Source organism: Microcaecilia unicolor, chromosome 10, assembly GCF_901765095.1.
Source record: "Microcaecilia unicolor chromosome 10, aMicUni1.1, whole genome shotgun sequence".
Taxonomy (NCBI): Eukaryota; Metazoa; Chordata; class Amphibia; order Gymnophiona; family Siphonopidae; genus Microcaecilia; species Microcaecilia unicolor.
In genome coordinates, this window is record NC_044040.1 from 117210167 (window position 1) to 117238061 (window position 27895).

General features: G+C 47.9%; 1 protein-coding gene across 4 annotated transcripts in view; it reads left to right on the forward strand.

Moving 5' to 3' along the window:
- Positions 1–27895, forward strand: part of TF (transferrin) — a 642048-nt gene that overhangs the window by 499446 nt on the left and 114707 nt on the right. For all 4 annotated transcript variants that reach the window (XM_030215724.1, XM_030215726.1, XM_030215725.1 and 1 more), the window contains one exon: positions 11107–11171. In XM_030215724.1, coding sequence (XP_030071584.1) covers positions 11107–11171 — 65 coding nt within the window. The remainder of the gene's footprint in view (positions 1–11106; positions 11172–27895) is intronic.

The window sequence follows — 27895 nt, forward strand, 5'->3', positions numbered from 1 at the left end:
TTCAATTTGTTTGCCAAAAGTCTACTAGCTCTGTTACCAAATTCAAAATATTCTTGTTGCGCTCGCTGTAACTGCACTGCTATCTCTGTCATCTGTATATCATTAAGCTGCGCTCTAGATTTCTGTAAGTCTTGCAATTTCTGCATGTCTGTCAGGTCCGCTTTATGCTCTTTCTCACTGGCCTCCAATTTAGTTCTAATTTCATCTTCCTTACCTTTCTGAACCTTAATGAGGTGGGCCTGTAAAGCAATAATTTGACCTCTTAACACCACTTTCATTCCCTCCCAGACACTTGCTGGATTCGTTTCCCCATTATCATTGATATCAATATAGTCCCTTATGTACTTCTCAAGCTCAGCTATATTCTGTGGGTCTAAAAGCAATGCCTCATTTAGCTTCCAATGTGTTCGCCCTTTGGGTCTCCCTCCCGTCTGCAAAGATAGCACCACTAAAGAGTGGTCCGACCAGCTGCAAGATGCGATGTGTACTTCCCCCACTTGACTCCTCACCATCACATCGCCCAGCCAGTAATCAATTCTCGAGTATGTTTTGTGTGAAGGGGCATAGTGAGTAAAATCTTTTTCGACCCCATGTTTATCTCTCCACAGGTCAGTCAAGCCCCATCTTGCCAGCCAGGACTTAAAGGCCGCTCTATCTCCCTGGGCATACCGTGCCACACCTACCGAGTTGTCTAGATTTGGATCCACTGTCAGGTTCATATCGCCCCTATCAGTAATTGCCCTTTAACATGCTTTTGCAAAATCCGTTCCAGTTCCTGCAAAAATACCTTTTGACCCTCATTGGGTGCATAGACAAATAGCATAGTATAATACACATTGTACAGACCACCTCCCTGTACAATGGGTATCTGCCCACTTTATCCTTACATAGTAACATAGTAGATGACGGCAGAAAAAGACCTGCATGTTCCATCCAGTCTGCCCAAGACAAACTCATATGTGTATACCTTACCTTGAATTTGTACCTGTCCTTTTCAGGGCACAGACCATATAAGTCTGCCCAGCAGTATTTCCCGCCTCCCAACCACCAGTCCCGCCTCCCATCACCGGCTCTGGTACAGACCGTATAAGTCTGCCCTCCCCTATCCTCGCCTCCCAACCACCACCCCCTCTTCCCCCCAACTGCTCCGCCACCCAATTTCAGCTATCCTTGATCGTTGTATGAACCTGCCAGGGCATGGACCGGGACAGTGCAATCAAAACTCCCCTCTGTTTTTGAACCTCTGTGGCCGAGGCACACCATATAAATGGGTACTGCTTATGTCTTATTCAGTATTCATGGGCCTTTTTGAGATGCGTCTCTTGGAGAAACATCACATCTGCCTTTTGGCGCAGCATTTCTCTAAATACCTGTTTTCTTTTCTGTGGGGTGTTCAACCCACGCACATTTATAGTCACGCAGTTAAGCATTGTAAAGGTGTAACATATAGTCTGTTTCTAGCAACACTATAACATACATTGAGGCACTCCTCCCAACCCTCCAACCCACCTCCCCTGCCCCCCACCCCCATCCTACTCTCCTCCCTCCTCCCTCCAACCCATCCCGAACACCAAAACACCTGCGCCATAACCTGGACGGTGCGTCACGGGAGGAATGTGACCTGTTAATACCCATTCATACCTTTTAATTTTTTTTTGTGCCTTTAACATGACAATTAACATTCCAACATTTATGACATTGCTCTATATTTCCCTTCCTCATGTCCTAACCAACATTAACCATCAACACATACAACTTTGTCACTTCCATATCCAGCGCTCCTGGTATCCCTGGAACCCAGGGGTCTCACCCCCGCTGTCACAGAATGATGTCAAGTGAGACGCCCAGCTGACTTCTGGTGCTGAAGGCGTCTGTGAGCAACTCTTTGCCACTTTGGTTGGTTCCTGGAGTCTGTTGTCAATGGTGGTCGCTCTATTGCAGAGGGTGTGGCAATCTGGTAATCCCCCTGTAGTATCTTCTGTGCTTCCGCCAGCATTTTGATTAGGTGCTGTTTTCCATCTTTATAAAATGCCAGCCCAAACGGATATCTCCAACGATAGCGGATCTCCATTTCTCTTAGCTTGGCTGTTACCGGTTTTAAATCAGCCCTTCTCTTCGAAGTGGCAGCAGCAAGGTCCTGATATACTTCCACCGAGTTTGTGTCCCATCTGAAGTCCTTTGCTTGCCTTGCTGCTGCCATAACTCGTTCTTTCAATTTAAAATCCTGGAAGCAAGCTATTATATCTTTGGGTAAGTTCTTCCTGTTGGTCCCCAGGGCCCGATGAGCTCTGTCCAATATTATTTTTTCCGGTGGAACCGGCTCCTCTGTGGTCGCTAGCAGGGTACTGGCTATTTGTTGAATCACTTGCTCACTATTCTGGTACGTTGAGGTTTCAGGCAGACTGCGAAAATGAAGATTGTGGCACCTGCTTCTATTTTCCAGGTCTTCCAGCTTTTCAGACAGTATCTGCTGGCCTAATCGCTCATCTGCTATCTGCCGCTCCAGGGAGCCCAGGGACTCCGAGTGTTCGTCAATTCGGCCTTCCACCTCTTCTACTCGGTGTCCCAGCTCTGCTATCTCGCCTCTCAGATCGGCACCCAGAGTCGCAAGCTCTGATCTCATTGCCTTTAAATCCGAGCGGATTTCTTGGATCCAGGCGCAGAGCTCTGGCAGTCCGGCCACCTCAGCGTCTCCCTGGGCCTGCGTTACAAACATGTCTCCTGAGGGCTGCAGTTCCGCTCCGGCCTGTTCCACCGCTTCTTCGAGCGCTTGAGCCGCCATGTTTTTTTTTCGTCGTGCCTTGCTTATACGCGAATTTAGACAGGTTGGGCGGCACCGTTCGCTTTTGCATTGATGTCTCAGACCCGCTCCGCTCTGGTTCAGCACCTAACAGGGTTTTTTTTCCACGTATCGCTCTTTAGTAGGACCGGGGAATCGCTATTTTCGCCGTGGGTATTCGGGAGCACGGAGTTTAAGCGACCATGCTCACAGATGACGTCACAGATGACGTCACTTCCTCCCTAACTGAGATAGTTCTGGGGAGATAAGGATGATATCTGATAGGTCCTCCATAACTTGCTGCAACTGGGAAGCTAGAGTCCATTGAGAGTCTCTGAAGACCAGAATTGAACACAATATTCAAGGTGCGGTCGCACCATGGAGCGATACAAAGGCATTATAACATCCTCATTTTTGTTTTCCATTCCTTTCCTAATAATACCTAGCATTCTATTTGCTTTCTTAGCCGCAGCAGCACACTGAGCAGAAGGTTTCAACGTATCATCAGCGATGACACCTAGATCCCTTCCTTGGTCCGTGACTCCTAACGTGGAACCTTGCATGACGTAGCTATAATTTGGGCTCCTCTTTCCCACATGCATCACTTTGCACTTGCTCACATTAAACGTCATCTGACATTTAGACAACCAGTCTCGTAAAGTCCTCTTGTAATTTTTCACAATTCTCCCGCGATTTAACGACTTTGAATAACTGTGTGTCATCAGCAAATTTAATTACCTCACTAGTTAAACCTCCCATCTCTAGGTCATTTATAAATATGTTAAAAAGCAACGGTCCCAGCACAGACCCCTGGGGAACCCCACTAACTACCCTTCTCCATTGACAATACTCACCATTTAACCCTACTCTCTATTTTCTATCCTTTAACTAGTTTTTTAATCCACAATAGAACACTATCTCCTATCCCATGATGCCTCAATTTCCTCTGGAGTCTTTCATGAGGTACTTTGTCAAACGCCTTCTGAAAATCCAGATACACAATATCAACCGGCTCACCTTTATCCACATGTTTGTTCACCCCTTCAAAGGAATGTAGTAGATTGATGAGGCAAGATTTCCCTTCACCAAATCCATGTTGAATTTGTCTCATTAATCCATGCTTTTGAATATTTTCTCTGATTTTGTTCTTTATAATAGTCTGTATAATAGTCTGTACCATTTTGCGCAGCACCAACATCAGGCTCACCGGTCTATAATTTCCCGGATCTCCTCTGGAACCTTTTTAAAAAATCGGCGTTACATTGGCCACCCTCCAATCTTTTGGTACCATGCTTGATTTTAAGGATAAATTACATATTACTAACAATAGCTCCGCAAGTTCATTTTTCAGTTCTATCAGTACTCTGGGATGAATACCATTCGGCCCAGGAGATTTTCTACTCTTCAGTTTGTAGAACTGCCCCATTACATCCTCCAGGTTTATAGAGAATTCATTCAGTTTTTCTGACTCGTCAGCTTGGAATACCATTTCTGGCACCGAAGCAAAGAATTCATTTAATCTCTCCACTATGCAGGGCCGTGCTTAGGGTCTCTGGCACCCCCCTGCAGACTATCAGTTGGCGCCTCCCCCCCCCCCCCCCCCCCCCCCGTGAAAATGATCGCTCACCACTTGCCACACTGACAGGAATTGTCAGCAATATTCTTAGAAACAAATGGCTATACATTGCAAAATAAGATAGCAGATGTAAATTCTCAAAGTGGACATAATCCAAACAGTAAAATGAAAATAAAATGATTTTTTTTCTACCTTTGTTGCCTGGTGACTTTCTTTTTCTGATCATGCTGGCCCAGTATCTGATTCTGCGGCTATCTGTCCTCTTAACTCCGTTTCCAGAGCTTCCTTTCCATTTATTTCTTTCCTTTCCTCCTTTCTTCTTCATTTCTGGTCCTCAGCTTCTGCCTATTTTCTTCATCAATGTGCAGTTTTTCTCCTCTCTTCCTTTTCCCTCATTTCATCTCCTTCATCTCTCTTCCCTCCCCTTTATGTCCAGCAATTTCTCCTCTCTCCCTGAGCCCTGTCCTACAATCCATATCCATCCATGCCCATCTGTCCCCTGCCCCCTCCATTCATCCCTATCCAGCAATTCCCCTCTCTCCCTGAGCCCTGCCCTCCCAATCCATGCCCATCCATGCTCCTCTGTCCCCTGCCCCCTCCATTCATCCCTATCCAGCAATTCCCCTCTCTCCCTGAGCCCTGCCCTGCAATCCATATCCATCCATGCCCATCTGTCCCCTGCCCCCTCCATTCATCCCTATCCAGCAATTCCCCTCTCTCCCTGAGCCCTACCCTCCCATCAATCCTTGCCCATGTCCCTTGCCCCCTCCATTCATACCTGACCCTATCCAGCAATTCCCCTCTCTCCCTGAGCCCTGCCCTGCAATCCATATCCATCCATACCCATCTGTCCCTTGCCCCCTCCATTCATCCCTGACCCTATCCAGCAATTCCCCTCTCTCCCTTCCATGAACCCTGCCCTCGCATGCTCATCTCTCCCCTGCCCTCCCGCTCCCATGTCCCAACTGCCCGCCCTCTTCTCTCCCCCCTTCCAACATCCCTTTCCTTTTTTTTTCTTTTAAATTTACCTCAATCCGGCAGTGCAGGCGCAGAGTCAGTGAAGGAGGCAGCGCTCCTGACGTGTCTAGCCTTCCCTTCGCTCATGTTCCGCCTTCTTCTGACGTCAAGGAAATGACGTCAGAAGAAGGCGGAACATGAGCAAAGGGGAAGGCTAGACAGTAGACACGTCAGGAGCGCCGCCTCCTTCACTGACGCTGCGCTGCCGGACGGAGGTAAAATTAAAAGAAAAAAAAGGAAAGGGATCTTCTTGCTGCGGGAGCGGGAGGGCGAGGTAAGCATGGTGCGGCGGCGCCCCCCAAAGGATGGCGCCCCCTGCCATGCTTACCCCGCTTACCGTATTGGCCCGGCCCTGCCGCTATGGCTTTGTCTTCCCTGATTGCCCCTTTTACTCCTCGGTCATCTAGCGGTCCAATCGATTATTTTGCAGGCTTCCTGCTTTTAATATACCTAAAAAAAAATTTTACTATGTGTTTTTGCCTCCAACACAATCTTTTTTTCAAAGTCCTTCTTTGCCTTCCTTATCAGCACTTAACATTTGACTTGACATTCCTTATACTGTTTCTTATTTTATCATAGTCTCCTTCTTTAAAGTTAAATGCTAACGTATTTGATTTCCTATGTATACTTACTTCAAAACTAATATCAAATTCGATCATATTATGATCATTGTTATTAAGCGGCCCCAGCACCATTACCTCCTGCACCAGATCCACTAAGGACAAGGTCTAGAATTGTTCCTTCTCTTGTCAGCTCCTGTACCAGCTGCTCCATAAAGCAGTCCTTGATTTTGTCAAGGAATTTTACCTCTCTAGTGTGCCCTGATGTTATATTTACCCAGTCAATATTGGGGTAATTGAAATCACATTGTGTTGCCCAGTTTGTTTGCGTCCCTAATTTCGTTTAACATTTCTGCATCTGTCTGTTCATCCTGGCCAGGTGGACGGAAGTACACTCCTATCACTATCCTTTTCCCCTTTACACATGGAATTTCAATCCATAGTGATTCCAATAAGTGTTTTGTTTCCTGCAGAATTTTCAATCTATTTGAGTCAAGGCTCTCCTTAGTATACAATGCTACCCCTCCACCAATTTGATCCACCCTATCACTATGATATAATTTGTACCCCGGTATGACAGTGTCCCACTGGTTATCCTCCTTTCACCATGTCTCAGAGATGCCTATTATATCTAATTTTTCATTTAGTGCAATATATTCTAACTCTCCCATCTTATTTCTTAGGCTCCTGGCATTCGCATATAGACATTTCAAACTATGTTTGTTGTTCCTGTTTACATCATGCTCAGTACTTGACAGTATTAATTTGCAATCTTTTGTCCGCTTTTTATTTTTATTTAAGGACACCTGATCTATTACGGTCTCCTTTGCAACCTCACTATCAGGATACCCTTCGAGAGCCTGTTCCAGCACACCACTGCCCTATCTTCCCTATTTTGGTGATATCTTTGAAAGATACCTTATCCTGAACCATGCGCTTTTGAGCGACTGTGCCCCCCCCCCCCCCCCCAATTTCTAGTTTAAAAGCTGATGCCAGCAGCCTGGTCCCACCCTGGTTAAAGTGGAGCCCATCCTTTCAGAATAGGCTCCACCTTCCCCAGAATGTTGCCCAGTTCCTTACAAACCTAAAACCCTCCTCCCTGCACCATCGTCTCATCCACGCATTGAGACTCCGGAGCTCTGCCTGTCTCTTGGGCCTGTCTCTTGCTACCCTAGAGGTTGTGGATTTGAGCTTTCTACCTAAGAGCCTAAATTTGGTTTCCAGAACCTCTCTCCCACATTTTCCTGTCATTGGTACCCACATGTACCAAGACAGCCGGCTCCTCCCCAGCACTATCTAAAATCCTATCTAGGTGGCGCGTGAGGTCCGCCACCTTCGCATCAGGCAGGCAAGTTACCAGGCGATCCTCGTGTCCACCAGCCACCCAGCTATCTATATGCCTAATGATCGAATCACCAACTACAACAGCTGTCCTAACCCTTCCCTCCTGGGCAGCAATTGGAGACATATCCTCGGTGCGAGAGGATAGTACATTCCCTGGTGGGCAGGTCCTGGCTACAGGAGTACTTCCTACTTCACCAGGGTGATGCTGTCCTTCTAGGAGACCTCCCTCCTCCAAGGTAGCACAGGGGCTACCAGACTGGAGGTGGGACTTCTCTACAACATACCTGTAGGTCTCCTCGATGTACCACTCTGTCTTCCTCAGCTCCACCAAGTCTGCTACTCTAGCCTCAAGAAAACAGACCTGTTCTTTGAGAGCTTGGAGCTCTTTGCATCGGGCACACACATATAACCGCTCACCAACTGAGAGATAATCATACATGTGACACTCAATGCAAAAGACTGGATAGCACGCCTCTCGCTGCTGGACTGCTGACTCCATCTTGGTATTTTTGAGTTTTTCAATAATTTAAAACTTCCTAAAGTATTAAGGATATTAGCCTAATATAAAAATGTCTTTTTGTTTATATGGTATCTTGTCAGGTGAATTTTCGAAAGAGAAGGGTGCCCATTTTCCGACAAAAATCGGGAGATGGGCATCCTTCTCGCAAGGTCACCCAAATCGGCATAATCGAAAGCTGATTTTGGGCATCCTCAACTGCTTTCCATCGTGGGGACGACCAAAGTTCACGGGGGCATGTCGGCAGGGTAGCGAAGGTGGGACTGGGGCGTGAATAGGAGATGGGCGTTCTCGGCCAATAATGGAAAAAAGAAGAGCTTCCCTGACGAGCACTTGGACAACTTTACTTGGTCCATTTTTTTTCTTGACCAAGCATCAAAAAGGTGCCTGAACTGACCAGATGACCACTGGAGGGAATCGGGGATGACCTCCCCTTACTCCCCCAGTGGTCACTAACCCCCTCCCACCATAAAAAAAAGTTTTAAAATACTTTTTTGCCAGCCTCTATGCCAGCCTCAAATGCCATACACAGTTCCATCACAGCAGTATACAGGTACCTGGAGCAGTTGTAGTGGGTGCAGTGTACTTCAGGCAGGTGGACCCAGGCCCACCCCCCTCCCCCACCTGTTACACTTGTGGTGGTAAATGTGAGCCCTCCAAAACCTACCACAAACCCACTGTACCGACATCTAGGTGCCCCCCTTCATTCCTAAGGGCTATGGTAGTGGTGTACAGTTGTGGGGAGGGGGGGTTAGGGGGCTCAGCACCCAAGGTAAGGGAGCTATGCACCTTGGAGCAATTTCTGAAGTCCACTGCAGTGCCCCCTAGGGTGCCCGGTTGGTGTCCTGGCATGTCAGGGGGACCAGTGCACTACGAATTCTGGCTCCTCCCACGACCAAATAGCTTGGATTTGGTCATTTTTGAGATGGGCGTCCTCGGTTTCCATTATCGCCAAAAACTGAGGACGACCATCTCAAAAACGACCTAAGGACGACCATCTCTAAGGTCTACCTAAATTTCATGATTTGGGCGTCCCCGACCGTATTATCGAAACAAAAGATGGACGTCCATCTTGTTTCGATAATACTGGTTTCCCCACCCCTTTACGGGGCTGTCCTGTGAGGACGCCCTCATGAAAACTTGGGCACCCTATTCGATTATGCCCCTCTGTGTGATTTATTTAGTGTTTCCTTCTTAGATGGTAATGAAATGTATTTGAAACTCTGTAAGAGCACACCTTCCTTGTTAACCTAATTACAATAACTGACTATAAATGAAGAATTGTCCTAGGGGTGGGCAGGTGTTGGTGAGGGTGGGTGTGAAGACTAAACTAGATCCTGCAGTGCCTGCTAGAGGCTATCTGTTAATGCTGTGGTACAAGTTTAAGTTTTTTTTTTTAATTTTTAGAAGTCTTTATTGAACATTGTTAATGCTGAACATAGTGTACTCAACACAGCCTCAGTACTAAATAGACCAAGTACACATAACAGTGTGCCAAATACATAACAAATAATGCACAATAGAGTTTGCAATGCCTATTCAAATACAGATTATACTTCAAATTTTTTATTTTATTTGTGAGTATCCTCCCATTACCAACCTATCCCCCTCCCCTCCAATACATCCCTTCCCCCCTAAATCCCTACCCCCCCCCCTCCAACTACCCCTCCTCCCCTTCCAAACCCTTCACCTTTTATCCAGGACACGCTTTCACAAAGGGCCCCCATATCCTTTCCCATTTAGGCAAAGCTTTCCTTTTCACAACCGTCAGTCTTTCCATCTCACAAATGTATTTCACTTTTGTAATCCATCCCGCTATTGGAGGGACCAATGCCACTTTCGAATTCTTTGCCAAATTGATGCGAGCTGCATGTAAGGATCCCTTCACCAGAAGCCACTGGTTTAAGGTAAGACCCTCTGGCCTCTGTCCCAACAAAAAAAATCAAAGGATGCTACTGTTCAGACTTCCCCACCCAAAGCTGTAGTTGTGAATGCACTCCCTTCCAATAGGCTTGTGCTTTAGGGCAGGACCACCAGATATGTCCCCGACCCCACTCCTCCACATTTCCTCCAACAGTCTCGTGACCCGTTAGCATACATATGGTGCAGTCGCGTCGGTGTAAGGTACCACCTATAAAAAACTTTAATAGCGCTTTCCTTTATAGCTACTGCCATAGAGGACTTCAATATCCCTCTCTCTAATTTCAACCAGCCTGCCTCTGACAGAGTAAACTGTAGTTCCGGCTCCCAATTCACTCAATGCAAGATGGAGGGCTTAAGTTGTGCTATCGAGTATGCATACAATTTCGTTATCATTCCTCTCATACTTCGTGAAGCCACACACACCTCCTCCAGAGGATGTATCTCTCTACTCATACATCCTAAGTATACAGGCCCCTGTATAAAATGTTGTAATTGCAAGTAGGCATAACGGTCACCCGCTCTAAGTCCGTAGTCTTGCACTAATGTATCGTAAGGTATCATGTCTGTTCCCACATGCAGCTGCCCCCACAGGTCTAATCCAGCTTCTGCCCATCTACTAAAGATGGTATTCCCCACTCCCAGTTCAAACATCGGATTGTCCACTATTGGCGCCAGTCCTGATACAGGAGGTTGATGCTCCCTAAACATAAAGGTCCCAATAGTAAAAGGTGGCCTACACTGTGGGTGGGAATTTATCCACCTGTCCTCTATATTTCCCAGCAAGCCACATCAACTGCCTCAACTTGCAAGAGCCCACCAGTGCTTGTTCAATATGGACCCACATTTTGTGGTCCTCTCCGCGAAACACAAGTTTAAGTTTTAAAACTAAGGAGAAAAGACTATGGAGATTAGTTGATAAAATTTGCTTTTTTTTCTATTATTATTCTGCCTATCACTAACCTTCAATTCCTCCTTTAAACCCCAACCTTTAAGTTCCCAAAGCACAAAGCAAAATAGTGTTCACTTACCAGAGAAATGTCCTCTTCTCTCAGAACTGTGTCTTCCCTTTTCCAGGACCTATGTGGCAGTACTTTAACCGTAATATATTGTCTGAGATCAGGACATTATCAACATTAAAGTTTGCAACATTTATTTAAATATCCTTTAGCGTTGAATTATGATCCCTGTGCACCTGTTTTGTTGAGTCTTTTGTAACTATATGTATTTATGGCCAAGTAATAGTGTGCCCCCTTTTTGTTCACATCTTCCAATTGCATGCTGCTTCCACCTCTTGAATATTGCAGACTTGAGAAAATTCATAGTGATAACCTATGTAACCTGGGGATTCCTGTACAAACACTCATCACCTCTTTTCTTAACGCCCCTGCAGGTGTCTGGTAGAGGTGGGAGATGTGGCCTTTGCAAAGGAAACTACCATCTTTCAAAACACTGATGGTATGTGATGATCTTCCTTCTGTATGCACAAATGGTCCGAAGCAATGACTCAAGCCAGAGATCCAGGTCTTGGTTTCTGGAGGGAGATTTCTAGCTGTTCCTGTTTTCATTTTTCATCTCAGTGTGTTGTGGGATTTGTAGTCCTACTTCTATTTGAAAATAGTATTATAAATAACAAAATGCATCAGGAGAGACTGTCTGGAAGCTAGGACTGGCATAGGATCTCCTTTTAGAAGCTGGGACATAGTATGAGTATTAATGGCATGCTCTTTATTAATTGTTCAATGTTTCTTATTTTTCAGGATTAGAAAAACAAATATTTACTATATGAAATAATTGCCTTTGTTCTTTATCTGTTACACCTTGATATTCTCACCCTTTTAAAATAGCCCAGAGTTGCTTACAATAAAAATATAAATAAAACTTGCTATCATAAAAACCAAAAAATAAAAATAAAAACGAATACACCTGGCCCATCCTAATAATCAGAATAGTAAAATAGCCAGAAGTAGTCATCAGAATGCTTGCATAAATAGACATGTTTTAGGTGTTTGTTTGTTTTTTTTAAATAATAGGTAGTTGATACAGTTATAGCAGAATTGAGTTTCAGGCTATCAGTATTGCATAATTAAAAGTGGTCTTTCTTCTACCAGTTAGTTTTAACATTCACAAATCCAGGAACTTGTAGCAGCATTTTTTGTTTGTTTGTTTGTTTTACCTCACATCTTTTCACTGGCACTTCAAGGTGAGCTTCATTCAGGTAATGTACTTATTTCCCAGTCCTTGGAGGGCTTATAAATCTAAGTTCATACCTGAGGCAATAAGAGGGTTAAGTGATTTACCCAAACTCACAAGAAGTGTTAATTTCCTGGTTCTCTGTCCACTACTCTAACCTCTAGACTATTCCCAATTCTCTACTGAGACGAGAAGCGACGTCTGGTATGGTAATAAGCCAGCCAACATAGTAATGTACATAGTAGATGATGGCAGATAAAGACCTGTATGGTCCATCCAGTCTGCCCAACAAGATAAACTCATTGTACGAGCTACTTTATATGTATACCTTACCTTGATTTGTCCTTGCCATTTTCAGGGCATAGACCGTAGAAGTCTGCCCAGCACTAGCTTTGCTTCCCAATTACTGGTGTTGCCACCCAACCTGCGCTAAGCTTCTGTGGATCCATTCTTTCTGAACAGGATTCCTTTGTGTTTATCCCCCGCATTTTTGAATTCCGTTACCGTTTTCATCTCCACCACCTCCTGCGGGAGTGCATTCCAAGTATCCACCACCCTCTCCATGAAAAAATACTTCCTGACATTTTTACTGAGTCTGCTACTCTTCAACCTCAATTCATGTCCTCTAGTTCTACCGCCTTCCCATCTCCGGAAAAAGTTTATTTGCGGATTAATACCTTTCAAATATTTGACCGTCTGTATCACATCACCCTTGTTTCTCCTTTCCTCCAAGGTATACATGCTCAGGTCAGTCAGTTTCTCCTCGTACATCTTGTAATGCAAATCCTATACCATTTTTGTAGCTTTTCTTTGCACCGCTTCAAGTCTTTTTACATCCTTAGCAGGATACGGCCTCCAAAACTGAACACAATACTCCAGGTGGGGCCTCACCAGCAACTTGTAAAGGGGCATCAACATCTCCTTTCTTCTGGTTACATCTCTCTCTATACAGCCTAGCATCCTTCTGGCTATGGCCACCGCCTTGTCACACTGTTTCGTCTCCTTCAGATCCTCAGATACTATCACCCCAAGATCCCTCTCCCTGCCTGTGCAAAACAGACTCTTACCGCCTAACACATACGTCTCCCGTTGATTTATATTCCTTAAGTGCATCACTTTGCACTTCTTTGCATTTTAATTGCCAAACATTAGACCATTCTTCTAGCTTCTGCAGATCCTTTTTCATGTCTTCCACTCTGTTACAAATATTGGTATCATTCGCAAAAAGGCAAACTTTACCTTCTAACCCTTCAGCAATGTCACTCACAAATATATTGAACAGAATTGGTCCCCAGCACTGATCCTTGAGTGGAGGAGTAGCCTAGTGGTTAGTGCAGTGGACTTTGATTCTGGGGAACTGAGTTCAATTCCCACTTCAGCTCCTTGTGACTCTGGGCAAGTCATTTAACCCTCAATTGCCCCTGGTACAAAATAAGTACCTGAATATATGTAAACCGCTTTGAATGTAGTTGCAAAAACTTCAGAAAGGCGGTTTCCTTGTCATCAACAGCAGATGAATCCATTAACTGATGGGTTGTATCCGCCTACCAGCAGGTGGAGATAGAGAACACTGAAAGCACATAGTGTTCCTGGATGCCCAACCCCCTCTGCCTTCAGTATATCTCTATCTCCCAGCAGGTGTGGACGTCACTTTCTCAGCTCCTGGATTTCTGCCTGGGGTGGCTCCTGTGCTTTGCCAGTAGAGCAGGGGGGTGTTGTGGCTGGTGGTGCCCACTTTAAAGGCATACTTGGTTTTCCCTGTCCCTGCTTTACCCCATTCCCCCTCCTCCCAGAGTTCCTCTGTGGCTGCCTGCCTCTAACTTTCCTCACAGTAAAAAAAAAAAGAGAGAGGAAGTGACGTGATCGGGTGAAATGGCAGCCTAGTCCCATAGCTCCGTCTCCCCTCGCCTGAAAAAAAGCATTAAAAGTCGGCTGAAAGTGGGAGAAAACGGGTGGAAAAAGGCTACCTGAAGCTTCCCTTGCACAACGACTGCTATGAGCAAAACACCTGCGATGCGCAAAAAGGAAGGAGAGCAGTCTGAGAAAAACATGGCCGGGAAACCCGCCAAGTGCCACGAGTCTCCTCAACGCGGCTCGCCTTCTGATTCCGACTCAGCCTTGTCTTTGGCAGAGACTCGCAACCCGCCCCCCAAAAAAGGAATGTCTAGCGAATTGCGTAAATTTTTATCAAATATCCAAGAAGAGAACAAGCATTCAAAAGTTGAAATACTGGAACGCATGGATTCGCTGAGCACAGATCTCCGTGAGTTGGGGGGTAGGGTGGAGGATGCTGAACTTAAGCTGGAGCAGCACTCAGAGACTCTGACTAAACATAGCACCCTGTTGCAGGAGCTGGAAAAAAAGGATCTTGAATATAAAATGGATGATCTGGAGAATAGGGGCCGCCGAAACAACCTCCGATTTCACGGAGTCCCTGAGGGGGGGAAACGGAAGATGTATGTCCTTGTGATCACACAAACCATGTGCGCAACATTGCTGGGCCAAGAAGCGGGCGAGTCTCCGGTGGAAATTGATAGAGCTCATAGAGCGTTGGGCACACGAAAGGACCAGCAGGTGCGTGATATCATTGTGCGCTTCCACAGATATGAAATTAAGGAGAGGATTATGGCTTGTGCACGCAAGACACAGAATTTCGAATTCGGAGGGGCGAAGATTTTGGTATACCAAGATTTATCGCAGTATACCTTGCAACAGAGACGCCAGATGAGACCAGCCCTGGATATTCTACTTAAACATCAACTGCAATATCGATGGGGATTTCCCTTTTCTCTGAACTTTACACTGAAGGGAAGTAAATACCGAGTGCGCACACTGCAGGAGGCCTGGGAGGCTCTGCACGCAGCGGAGTTGGTGAGCTCTTTGATCCCGCCAGGAGAGATGGCGTCTGTAGCACGGGCCAAATTCCAGGGCTGGCAGCGCGTTTCCGGACCAGCCAGGAGGGGCAAATCTAGGCGCTGACTGGACTGAGCTGGAAGGGTCGCATAAAGACTGTACACTGGGGTAACTTGTATACAGTTTAAGCACTCTTTGTTTTGTTGCAAGAAGTGCAAAAGGTTTTGGGGTTATCCTATTTGCTGAATTACAGTCATCAGATCCACGTGATGTGGGGTGTGTGGAAACTGTATGAGTGCTGTGTGAAGGGAATGACATGAAGATGAGGAGGTGTGCAATAATGATGATTCGGGTGTTTTGGTATGTTGTGAGGGACAAGTGAAAGGGACTGATGTTAGATGTGGGAGGGACTATTAAGGGGCGGGGGGGAGGGTCGTGGGGCTGGGGTGCTGTGAGTGCGGTGAATAACTTCCTCGAATCCCACCCAGAGGGGTAGTGTCTCTGGTTGGTGTCAATGTGGGGGATGTTTTGGGAGGGGGGGATAAGGGTAGGGGTGGGACAGGGGGAGGGGGAAGGGGGAGGTAGGGAACCCAATTTGAGGTTAAGGACACATACCACTCACAAAGGGACAAGACGAGGTCTGATGTATGTGTTTGTTAACTGCCTCAATAATATTATGTAATGGGCACAGATTTGAAAATAGTATCCTATAATGTTAAGGGACTGAACATGCCACAAAAAGAGGCAGAAACTTTATAGGGAACTGCAACAACTTAAGCCACATATAGTGCTGCTGCAGGAGACGCACTTGCGTCACAAGCATGAACGGTACCTCTCTTGCCCAGGTTATTCAGGAACATATTGTGCATCAGCGGGGGTATCAAAGAAAGGGGGGGGGGGTAGCGATACTGATGCATGACTCTCTGGCGACCAGGTGAATCTAACGGTGGCATCAATTTACGCACCCAATAGTGGACAGGTGGAGTTATTTACTAGAGTCCGGAATTCTTTGATCCCTTTCGTCAAGGGTTCCCTCATACTGGGGAGCGACTTTAATGCAGTGGTAAACCCTGGGTTGGATCGAACAGGGGTAGCTAAGAGAGAGGGAAAAAAAGAGTCACAAGCATTGGAATCCTTGGTGCTCTGGACCTGTGAAGGCTGACACACAGAACGGACCGGGATTACACTTACTATTCACAGGTGCATGCTTCATACTCCCGAATTGACTATATTTTTCTGGACACCACTTTGGTAGACTGGGGTCCTGAAGCTGGCATTGGTAGTATGACAATATCGGACCACGCCCCAGTGTGTGTTACTTTGCCAAATATTCGACCTGAACTTAAAGATAAGCGTTGGACTTTAAACACTAGTTTATTGCAGGAGGGGGAGGTGGTGGATGGATACAGAAAGATGCTAAAAGAATACTTGGAGTTTAATGTTGACTCTGGGCCCCCAATGCAAGTAGTGTGGGATGCTATGAAAGCGGTTTCCCGAGGGTATTTCTTGAAGTTAGCCAGTACACACTCAAAGGCGCGTAGGGCGCAGATAGCAGCCTGTTTGGTGAAAATACATCATCTGGAGCAGCAACATAAGGCAAATGTGTCATCGCAGGTGTGGCAGGAGTTGTGTAATGAGCGACTGAGGCTGGACTCCATATACTCGGAGCAGCTAGCACTGCTGCGAGCAAGACAGGGGTTGAGGTTCTATGAGTTTGCGAATAAAGCCGGGCGCCTTTTGGCAATACGGTTGCGTAGGCAATGAGTGGATAGAATGATCAAACAAGTGAGAGATGCTAAGGGTGATTTACTGCGTAAAGCTAGTCATATTCGCACACGATTCCGAGAGTTTTACCAAGCCCTCTATGAACAGGAGATTAACCCCTCCTTGGAAACTGTTGAGAAGTTTCTGCGAGACAGTGAGCTCTCTCCATTGTCTAGCCAACACAGAGAACTGTTGGAAAAACGGGTCACTTTACAGGAAGTTCTGGAGGCCATAGGTGGTATGCCTTCTTGTAAGTCTCCTGGACTTGATGGCTTTCCTAACGAATTCTGTAGGAAGTTTGCACCCGAGATGTCTCCGTTGCTTGCGGAACTGTTCAATCAAGTGGGGGTTGGGGGGACTTTGCCTCATACAATGCTTGAAGCCTGGATAGCAGTGATACCTAAGCCAGGTAAAGATCATGGAGAGTGTGGCTTCTACAGACCTATATCTGTGCTAAATGCAGATGTTAAAATATTGGCAAAAGTGCTGGCAAACCGGTTGGCACTTTTGTTACCGACGGTAGTGCACCCGGATCAAGTAGGCTTCGTGTCTTATTGAAAGGCGATGGACAATGTCTGGCGCACGTTGGACCTCATGTATCTGGCAAAAAGAATTCGGAGACCTTTGTGTCTTCGCAGCGTAGACGCTGAGAAGGCCTTTGATCGGGTCCACTGGTCTTTCATGTATAAGGTGCTGGAGCGCTTGGGATTTGGCATAAATTTTTGGGGGTGGATACAGGCGTTTTATAACTCGCCCAGAGCCTGTGTTAAAATTAATGGAGATCATTCTGACCTGTTCTCATTGTATAGAGGCACACGGCAGGAGTGCCCTCTTTCCCCTTTATTATTTGTGATGGTTATGGAGCCGTTTGCTTCTAGGATACAACAAGACCCAGAGATTTCGGGGGTCCTAGTGGGTGGGAGAACACATAAAATTGCACTGTTTGCTGATGATGTCCTGCTCTACGTGACTAGACCTCTGTCAACATTTCCTAGACTTCTTCAACTTATTGATGAGTATGCAGAGGTATCTGGGTTTAAAGTTAACATGGCAAAGTCTGAGGCTCTCAGTGTTACACTGCCCGCTGAAACAGTGGCAGAGTTAAAGGTGTCCTTCCCGTTTCGATGGGCCCGTCGGCAGGTTAGATATCTGGGGGTAAACCTGACCTCGACTCTATCGGAGCTCTTTCAGGCTAACTATAAAGAGTTGGTCAAAGTCATTGTTGAGGACATGGAGAGATGGGGCGAGCTGGAGACCTCCTGGTTCGGATGGATAGCAATTATTAAGATGAACGTGCTGCCTCGCCTCTTATATCTATTCCAAGTGCTGCCTGTGATGATGCCCAGGCGATTTCTTGCATCCTTACAGGATCGTATTGTGCACTTCGTCTGGGCAGGAAAACATCCAAGGTTATCACATACTCTGCTGTATCAGGATAGGAAAAAGGGAGGGTTGGGGGTTCCGAACCTTCATTGGTACTACAGGGCGGCACAGGGGAAGGCAGCTATAGAATGGTACCAAGACTACCCAGACCGGCAGTGGATACACATAGAGCAGCAATCCTTGGGACAAACGCCGTTGGGGGCGCTTGTGTGGCTGCCGAGGCCCTTTCGTCCCATGAAGGAGGGGGTGTGCTCTTCAGTGGAGGTTACTCTTCACTATTGGGATAAGTTGTTTCAAGGGGGCCGTTGTGTACTCTCTCATTTGACTCCAATTGCATACAATCCCCTGTTCTTGCCAGGGACCACGAAAGGGGTCTTCACCAGATGGCACGGAGAAGGATTGCGTACATGGGGGTCAAATGTTTGACGGGACTACCTTGCTTAAACACGCAGACCTAAAAACAGAGTTCCCTGGGGTGGAAGGAGATGAGTTTGCATACTGCCAATTGTCACACTTCCTCCGCATTGCAGCAGTGCGTTTGGTGATCCAGAAGGAAAATACTCCCCTAGAGGCGATCTGTGAAAAATTAACCACATCTCGTGGCTTGATTGGTAGCCTATATAAGTGTGTCAGCGCACAGGTCCCGATCTACAGTAATCACAGGAGGGGATGGGAAAAGGAATTGGGAGTGACACTGGGTGACCAGGGATGGGAGAAAATTGAGCGGGAGGTGTTGAGTGTTTCCACATATGTGCCACTTAAAGAGAACTCAGTGAAAGTACTATTCAGATGGTATCTAACTCCGGAACGCCTCCGGCACGTGTACCCAACCCTAACAGGTTTGTGCTGGAGGGGGTGTGGTATGCGTGGCATCATGGGGCACATCTGGTGGAACTGCAGTAAAGTTAAAGCATTTTGGAAGGCGGTTCATAGTAGGATGCAAGGTTGGTTAGGGTCATCTATCCCATGGGTGCCTGAGGTGTTCCTTTTCGCCTCAAAAGTGGATGGTTTAAAATCTTGTCAACATCAGCTGCTGAAGCAGATGACAGGTGTGGCTCGTGTGACAATTGCCCAACACTGGAAACAACCGGGGGTACCTTCCGTTGTGAAATGGCATAACAAACTGAAATACATGTGTGAGATGGAAAGGCTGTTAGCAGTTAGAAAGCATCAGACACATATATGGCACTCGGTATGGAAGCGTTTTATTAATGCTGCAAACACTGTTTTGATTGTGAGAAGTGTATGTGAGTGCATGGAACTCTGACATGGTTTATCAGTTGGGTGGCTGGGGTGGGGGGGAGAGGAGGTTGGGACAGGGAGGGTTCAGGGAAGGGAGGGTTGTTTACATTGAAAACTTACTATAAATATTGAAGTTTATCACAGATACATTATAATGCTAAGTTGTATTACAGAAATGTACTACATGATATTAATGCTGTCTGGATACGGATGTGATGATGTATTTCCAGACTGTTAAAACATTGTATGTTGTCCAGAGTGAAATTTCAATAAAGACTTCTTATAAATAAAAAAAAAAAAGAGAGAGGCTTTCTCCAGAGCTCCTGGTTCGGTGCAGCTTGACCGAAGCTCGTTTGACTCGGTCTCCTGAGGTGAGAGTGGTGCCCAGCTCCTCCGGGGAGGTTCCCGCTGACAGCGCTCTGTGCAGGGTAAGTTTTGGCGTGAAGGCACCATTTTGTTTTTTGTATTTGATGGCTGCTGAAGGGGTTAAGCGCTGCTCCCACTGTGGGAAACGCAGATCAGCAGCGGGGCTTTGCAGCTCATGCTGCCTAGATGCTAATGCTGGCACAAGCATGGCGGGTGGTGAGTCTTCCTGCCCGACGGAGTTGGCAGCGGGCACCATCTTGGAGGCGCCGCGTGACTCGACCCTCGCAGTTGCGGAGGGGTCTGAGTGCAGGGGGACGCCTCGTTTCGAGGTTTCTAGAGGAGCTATTGCCTCCGCTTCCCCCAATGTGGGGGCGGATGCGCAGGGTGAGTTTTTCTCCCCTGAATTTGTGCTGCTGATGCAAAAGGCTTTTATGTTAAAAAAGAGCACTGCCTGAGGCTCCTGACAATTCTTTTCGGACTGGGTTGCCTCCAGTTCTTGATAGCCCAGCGTCTGCTGGAGACTTTATTTCTTCCCCCGAGCTTTTGGCTGACACTAAGCGTAGACGAGTGAATACCCCGTCTGAGGGGACTCTTCACCCTGTTCTCCCCCTTGGTCTAGTTTCAGGAAGTCTTAGGGGTCTGGCAGGCCCTCACAGACTGATGATCCAGATGAGTGTGGCTGCTTGCCACAGGAGTTGGATGACCCTAAAGCGGTTCGGATTTTCCACCGCGACAAGCTGTCAGCTCTCATTTCTGATGCCTTACAGGCCCTTTGTATTGAAGATCCTGACGAGGGCGCTGCCTCTTCTATTAATACTCGGATGGCTAGTACTAAGAAGCCTTCTCGGGCTTTTCCCGTGCATGCTTCAAGAGCTTATTTCAGCTCAATGGTCTGACCCTGATGGTCCCTTGAAGGTGGCCAGGGCTATGTGTCACCTTTATCTTCTGAGTGAAAGTCAGTTGGCTTTTTTTTTTGTTACATTTGTACCCCACGCTTTCCCACTCATGGCAGGCTCAATGCAGCTTACATGAGGCAATGGAGGGTTAAGTGACTTGCCCAGAGTCACAAGGAGCTGCCTGTGCCTGAAGTGGGAATCGAACTCAGTTCCTCAGTTCCCCAGGACCAAAGTCCACCACCCTAACCACTAGGCCACTCCTCCACTCTCTTTGGGATGCCTAAAGTGGATGCGTTAGTCACAGCTACTACTACTACTATTTAGCATTTCTATAGCGCTACAAGGCGTACGCAGCGCTGCACAAACAGCTGTGACTAAAAAGACTACTCTCCCGGTGGAGGGAGGGGTCGCTTTGAAAGATATGCAGGACCGGCGGCTGGAATCCGCGCTGAAGCGGTCCTTTGAAATCTTGGGCCTCTCCTTACGGGCGGCTATTTGCAGTTCCTATGCAGCCCGGGCCTGCCTTTCCTGGTTGCAGCAGGCGGTTGAGCAGCCTGCCGATGGAGTGGGTTCCCTCGCTGAGGTCGGCCTGCGTATGGAGTCTGCCTTGTCTTTTTTTGGCTGATGCCCTTTATGATCTGGTCAGAGCTTCGGCTCAGCAGATGTCGGTGGCGGTTGCTGCCCACCGCCTTCTTTGGCTCCGGCATTGGGCGGCTGACATAACCTCTAAACAAAGGCTGGTGAGGTTACCCTTTCGGGGCCTTCTTTTATTTGGGGAGGATTTGGAGAAGATTGTTAAGGACCTAGGGGACTAAGTCCCAACGGTTGCCTGAGGATAGGCTGAGGCCTTCTTCCAAAAGCCCTTCTTTTCCCTCCTCTTCCAGGCCACGTTTTCGCGAAGCTCACAGGTATCGCCTGGGGCGCTCTCCAGGGTTTGGTCAACGTACCCGTTTCCAGCAGAGGAACTCCTTTTGTTCGGACAAACGCACTGCGGCGTCCCGGCAACATCCAGGAGTTCAGGGGCATCCTCCACAATGATGGGGCGCCGGTCCACTCGTCGGTTCTCGCAGTAGGGAGTCGTCTCTCCCTCTTTCTCGAGGAGTGGATCAAGATTACTTCGGATCAGTGGGTTCTGGACCTGATCAGAGAAGGTTACCGAATAGAATTCGCTGCCCCGGTGGGTGACGTGTTTTTTGGAGTCCCGATGCTGCACTGCCTTCAAGCGGGCGGCGGTAAAAAGAACTTGCAGGTGTTGCTGAAGCTCGGAGCGGTGGTTCCGGTTCCTCCTGCCAAACACGGCTGCGGTTGCTACTTCATCTATTTTGTGGTGCCTTGAAAAGGCGGGTTGTTCAGACCTATTCTCAACTTACGCAGAGTCAACGAGGCCTTAGAAGTGCGACACTTCCGTATGGAAACCCTGCACTCTGTCACTGCGGCGGTACAGCCAGGAGAGGTTCTCACGTCTCTGGACCTCAAGGAAGCATATTTGCCTATTCCCATCTGGCCGCCTCATCAGCGGTTTCTCCGGTTTGCGGTACTGAGCCAACATTTCCAGTTTCGCGCCTTGCCTTTTGGCCTGGCAACTGCCCCTCGGACTTTTTCCAAGGTGATGGTAGTGGTGGCTGCCTTTCTCAGGTGAGAGGGTATCGGATTTCACCCTTATCTCGACGACTGGCTCATCAGAGCGGATTCGGCAGATGAAAGCCAGGACTCTGTGGCAGTATCTGCAGATGTCAAATGAGTTTAGGAATTCTGATCATTTATTTGTTCTGTTGGCAGGTCCCCGACGGGGGTTTCCGGCGTCTAAGGCCACTATAGCCTGCTGGCTTAAGGAACTCATTTTTTCTGCTTATCTGCTTTCAGGGCAGTCGCCGCCTGAAGCATTTAAAGCGCACTCTACGAGGGCAATGTCCTCTTCGTGGGCTGAAACAGGTATCTTTTCTCTTCAGGAGATCTGTCGTGCGGCTACCTGGGCTTCTCAGCTCTCTTTCATGCGGCATTACAAGCTGGATGTGGCAGCGCGGCAGGATGCGCATTTTGGAGCGCAAGTGCTTACTCGCGGAGTTGCCTGTTTCCACCCTACTTAGGGAGTGCTTGGGTACATCCCATCAGTTAATGGATTCATCTGCAGTTGATGACAAGGAAGGGAAAATTAGGTTCTTACCTTGATAATTTTCTTTCCTTTAGTCACAGCAGATGAATCCATGATCCCTCCCTGTCTGACTTTAGTTTTTGTACAGATGTTGTATATGGACATTGTGCCTCATCGGGAGTACTTGAAGACAAGCTAACAGAGTTACTACATGCTGTTTTTATTGCAGGAGGTTGATAACGTCCCTCCTTTGTTTGGTTATTGTTCCGGTTCAGGGGCGTTTGTTCTCTGTAAGGAAAGTTTGTGTCATTTTGCCTTTCTTATTCACTCTGCTTTGGAAATTTCATATACTGAAGGCAGAGGGGGCTGGGCGTCCAGGAACACCATGTGCTTTCAGTGTTCTCTATCTCCACCTGCTGGTAGGTAGATACAACCCATCAGTTAATGGATTCATCTGCTGTGACAAAAGGAAAGAAAATTATCAAGGTAAGAGCCTAATTTTCCCATATCAAGTCCCATTTCTCTTTCCCTTGAGGCACTCCACTACTCACCTTTCCCTCCTCCAAGTGAATTTCATTAACCACCACCATCTGGCATCTATTCATCAACCAGTTCCTAATCCAGTTCACCACTTTGGGTCCTATCTTCAGCCTGTCAAGTTTATTCAAGAGCCTCCTATGAGGAACCGTGCCAAAGGCTTTGCTGAAATCTAAGTTGATTACATCTATCACACGTCCTCAATTTTATTTAGCTTTGTTTTTAAAGGTGACCTCACAGAAAAGGAAGGGATTTTTGGATTACCAATTTAAATGCATAAGTAAAGGAATAACAATCAAAATCTGCTTTCCCCATTAAGGGCTTCTTTTACAAAGCCCCGCTATCGATTCCTGCGCAGCAAATGAGTGGAAGCCCATAAGAATTGAATGGGCTTCCTCTCATTTACTACGGTGGAATCGCTAGCACGGTTTTGTAAACGTCCATAAAGTGGCATAAATAAAAATGTTCAAATTTGTATTTTTAATACCAATTTTTAGACTTTTTCTATGAAGTCCGTCAGAAGTACATTGAAATCACAAGGGGGGGATCTGGGCATTCCTAAGACTTGGACATTTTTCAGCTGTAATGGAACAAAACAAAACCGTCCAGGACTAAAACTATGATGTTTTGAGCTAGACCTGTTTTTATAACAAATAAGGCACAAAAAAGGTGCTGTAAATGACCAGCTGAGCACAGAAGAGAATCAGGGATGACCTGATGTCATATTGAAAATGCCCTAACTAGAGAGCATGACAGATTTGAAAGGGGAGAAACTGAGAAACAACATTGCTATGGTGATCTATACCTGGAATGCTTTTCTGTAGGAGCCAGTAGGAATAAAAACAATAAAGGAATTCAAATAGAATAAAAAAAAAGTACATGGGGCAATTATATAAATGGAATCCCAGAAGTTGTAAACCCACAGGGATCTCTCATGCTCTCTAGTGGCTCATGTCCTGTCTCACATACACTCCACCTGGCCTCACTAGCACTTGGCTTCTTGAAAAGAATTCAGACAATTCTTATTTGCAGCATCCTTTAGTCCCAGCCTCAATATTTAGACTCCCCTTTTCAACTCAGGGTGACTGGTCCTTCATTACCCCCCCCCCCCCCAAATTCTGGAAATTCTTCCCCACTGCATCCTCTGGTAACTGGTCACCCTTTTGGTACTCCGGCTGAGTCCCTGGGACACCCTCCTTAAGAATATAACCAGAGTTTCTCTGCTTCCAGAAATATGCAAATTAGTCAAGTAAATGCAAATACAATTTCTCCGAGGACAAGCAGGCTGCTTGTTCTCACTGATGGGGGTGACGTCCACGGCAGCCCTTCCAATCGGAAAACTTTACTAGCAAAGGCCTTTGCTAGTCCTCGCGCCGATGCGCACCGCGCATGTGCGGCCGTCTTCCCGCCGGAACCGGCTCGTGTTCGTCAGTCTTCTTTTGTCCGCGCTCGGTCGTGTTTTGCGCCGTTTCGCACCCCTCAAAGTTGACCCTCGCGCGTCTTCGCGATTTTCACTGGAAAAAAAAAAAAGGACCTTTACGGTCTTTACCCCTTTCCCGTGCTTCCAGCTTTTGCCCCGCATAAGTTTCCTTTCGCTTTCGGGGTAGGCCTTTTTGAGGCCTCGGTTCGGGTTTTTTCTCTCCCTATTTTTGGTGCTTATATCGCCATTACGAATTTTGATTTCGCCAGCGTGATTTTTCCGCCCATGTCATCGAAGTCTCCCAGCGGCTTCAAGAAGTGCACCCAGTGCGCCAGGGTAATCTCGCTCACTGATAGGCACGCGTTGTGTCTTCAGTGTCTGGGGGCTGGGCACCGCCCGCAGGCCTGTAGTCTTTGCGCCGTTTTACAAAAGAGGACTCAGGTAGCGAGATTGGCCCAGTGGAACGTGTTGTTCTCGGGCTCTTTGTCGACAACAGCACCGGGGGCATCGAGTGCATCGACGTCGACAACATCAAGACCTTCGACCTCGGCATCGACTGCATCGAGACATCGACCCTCTGCATCGTCGGTACCGAGACATTGAAAGGCTGCGTCGGCGTCACCGGGACCTCCACTAGTGCTGATGTTGTCGGACGGTGGTGCTTCGACTGGAGTGCAGGTGAGGGCTGTCCATTCCCCTGCTGGTGGCGGTGAGCCTTCGGGTGGGTCTCCCCCTACCCTGAGGGCTCCTGCGGTACAGCCCCCCCACATTCCCAACAAGATCGAGTCCCAGTACCGGATCCATGGGGACCCAGAGCTGATTCACACTCAGTTGCCTCACAACTCTGGTGTGGTGGATCTGGCCCTAAAGAAGGCTAAGAGTTCTAGGGAGCATGCTTCGGCGCCCCCGGGCAAGGACTCTAGAACCTTAGACTCCTTTGGGAGGAAGGCCTACCATTCTTCTATGCTCGTGGCCAAAATCCAGTCTTACCAGCTCTACACGAGCATACATATGCGGAACAATGTGCGGCAGTTGGCGGGCTTGGTGGACAAGCTCCCTCCTGAGCAAGCCAAGCCATTTCAGGAGGTGGTCAGGCAGCTGAAGGCATGCAGAAAATTCCTGGCCAGAGGGGTATATGATACCTTTGATGTTGCGTACAGGGCCGCTGCTCAAGGTGTGGTGATGCGCAGACTCTCATGGCTGCGTGCCTCCGACCTGGAGAATAGGATCCAGCAGCGGATTGCGGACTCCCCTTGCCGAGCGGACAATATTTTTGGAGAGAAAGTCGAACAGGTGGTAGAGCAGCTCCACCAGCGGGATACCACTTTCGACAAGTTCTCCCGCCGGCAGCCTTCAGCATCTACCTCCTCAGGTAGACGTTTTTATGGGGGAAGGAAGACTGTTCCCTACTCTTCTGGTAAGCGTAGGTACAATCCTCCTTCTCGACAGCCTGCGGCCCAGGCTAAGCCCCAGCGCGCTCGCTCTCGTCAGCAGCGTGCACCTCAGAAAGGCCCCACGGCTCCCCAGCAAAAGCAGGGGGCGAGCTTTTGACTGGCTCCAGCAGAGCATAGCCGACATCAACGTGTCAGTGCCGGGCGATCTGCCGGTCGGGGGGAGGTTGAAAGTTTTTCACCAAAGGTGGCCTCTTATAACCTCCGACCGTTGGGTTCTTCAAATAGTCCGGCAAGGATACACCCTCAATTTGGCCTCCAAACCTCCAAATTGCCCACCGGGAGCTCAATCTTACAGCTTCTAGCACAAGCAGGTACTTGCAGAGGAACTCTCCGCCCTTCTCAGCGCCAATGCGGTCGAGCCCGTGCCATCCGGGCAAGAAGGGCTGGGATTCTATTCCAGGTACTTCCTTGTGGAAAAGAAAACAGGGGGGATGCGTCCCATCCTAGACCTAAGGGCCCTGAACAAATATCTGGTCAAGGATAAGTTCAGGATGCTTTCCCTGGGCACCCTTCTCCCCATGATTCAGGAAAACGATTGGCTATGCTCTCTGGACTTGAAGGACGCCTACACGCACATCCCGATACTGCCAGCTCACAGACAGTATCTGCGATTTCAGCTGGGCACACGTCACTTCCAGTACTGTGTGCTACCCTTTGGATTCGCCTCTGCGCCCAGAGTGTTCACGAAGTGCTTGGCTGTAGTAGCAGCGGCGCTTCGCAGGCTGGGAGTGCATGTGTTCCCTTATCTCGATGATTGGCTGGTGAAGAACACATCCGAGGCAGGAGCTCTACAGTCCATGCAGATGACTATTCGCCTCCTGGAGCTACTGGGGTTTGTGATAAATTATCCAAAGCCATCTTCTCCCAGTACAGAGACTCGAATTCATAGGAGCGCTGCTGGATTCTCGGACGGCTCGTGCCTATCTCCCAGAGACGAGAGCCAACAACTTGTTGTCCCTCGTCTCGCGGGTGCGAGCGTCCCAGCAGATCACAGCTCGGCAGATGTTGAGATTGCTGGGCCACATGGCCTCCACAGTTCATGTGACTCCCATGGCCCGCCTTCACATGCGATCTGCTCAATGGACCCTAGCTTCCCAGTGGTTTCAGGCTGCTGGGGATCTAGAAGACGTGATCCACCTGTCCACGAGTTTTCTCAAATCCCTGTATTGGTGGACGATTTGGTCCAATTTGACTCTGGGACGTCCTTTCCAAATTCCTCAGCCACAAAAAGTGCTGACTACGGATGCGTCTCTCCTGGGGTGGGGAGCTCATGCTGATGGGCTTCACACCCAGGGAAGCTGGTCCCTCCAGGAACGCGATCTGCAGATCAATCTCCTGGAGTTACGAGCGGTCTGGAACGCTCTGAAGGCTTTCAGAGATCGGCTGTCCCACCAAATTATCCAAATTCAGACAGACAACCAGGTTGCCATGTATTACATCAACAAGCAGGGGGGCACCGGATCTCACCCCGTGTCAGGAAGCCGTCAGCATGTAGCTGTGGGCTCGCCGTTATGGCATGTTGCTCCAAGCCACATATCTGGCAGGCGTAAACAACAGTCTGGCCGACAGGTTGAGCAGGATCATGCAACCTCATGAGTGGTCGCTCAATTCCAGGTTAGTGAGGCAGATCTTCCAGGTGTGGGGCACCCCCTTGGTGGATCTCTTTGCATCTCAGGCCAACCACAAGGTCCCTCAATTCTGTTCCAGACTTCAGGCCCACGGCAGGCTGGCATCGGATGCCTTCCTCCTGGACTGGGGAGAAGGTCTACTGTATGCTTATCCTCCTATACCTCTGGTGGGGAAGACTTTGTTGAAACTCAAGCAAGACCGAGGCACCATGATTCTGATTGCTCCGTTTTGGCCGCGTCAGATCTGGTTCCCTCTCCTTCTGGAGTTGTCCTCCGAAGAACCGTGGAGATTGGAGTGTTTTCCGACCCTCATCACACAGAACGAAGGGGCGCTTCTGCATCCCAACCTCCAGT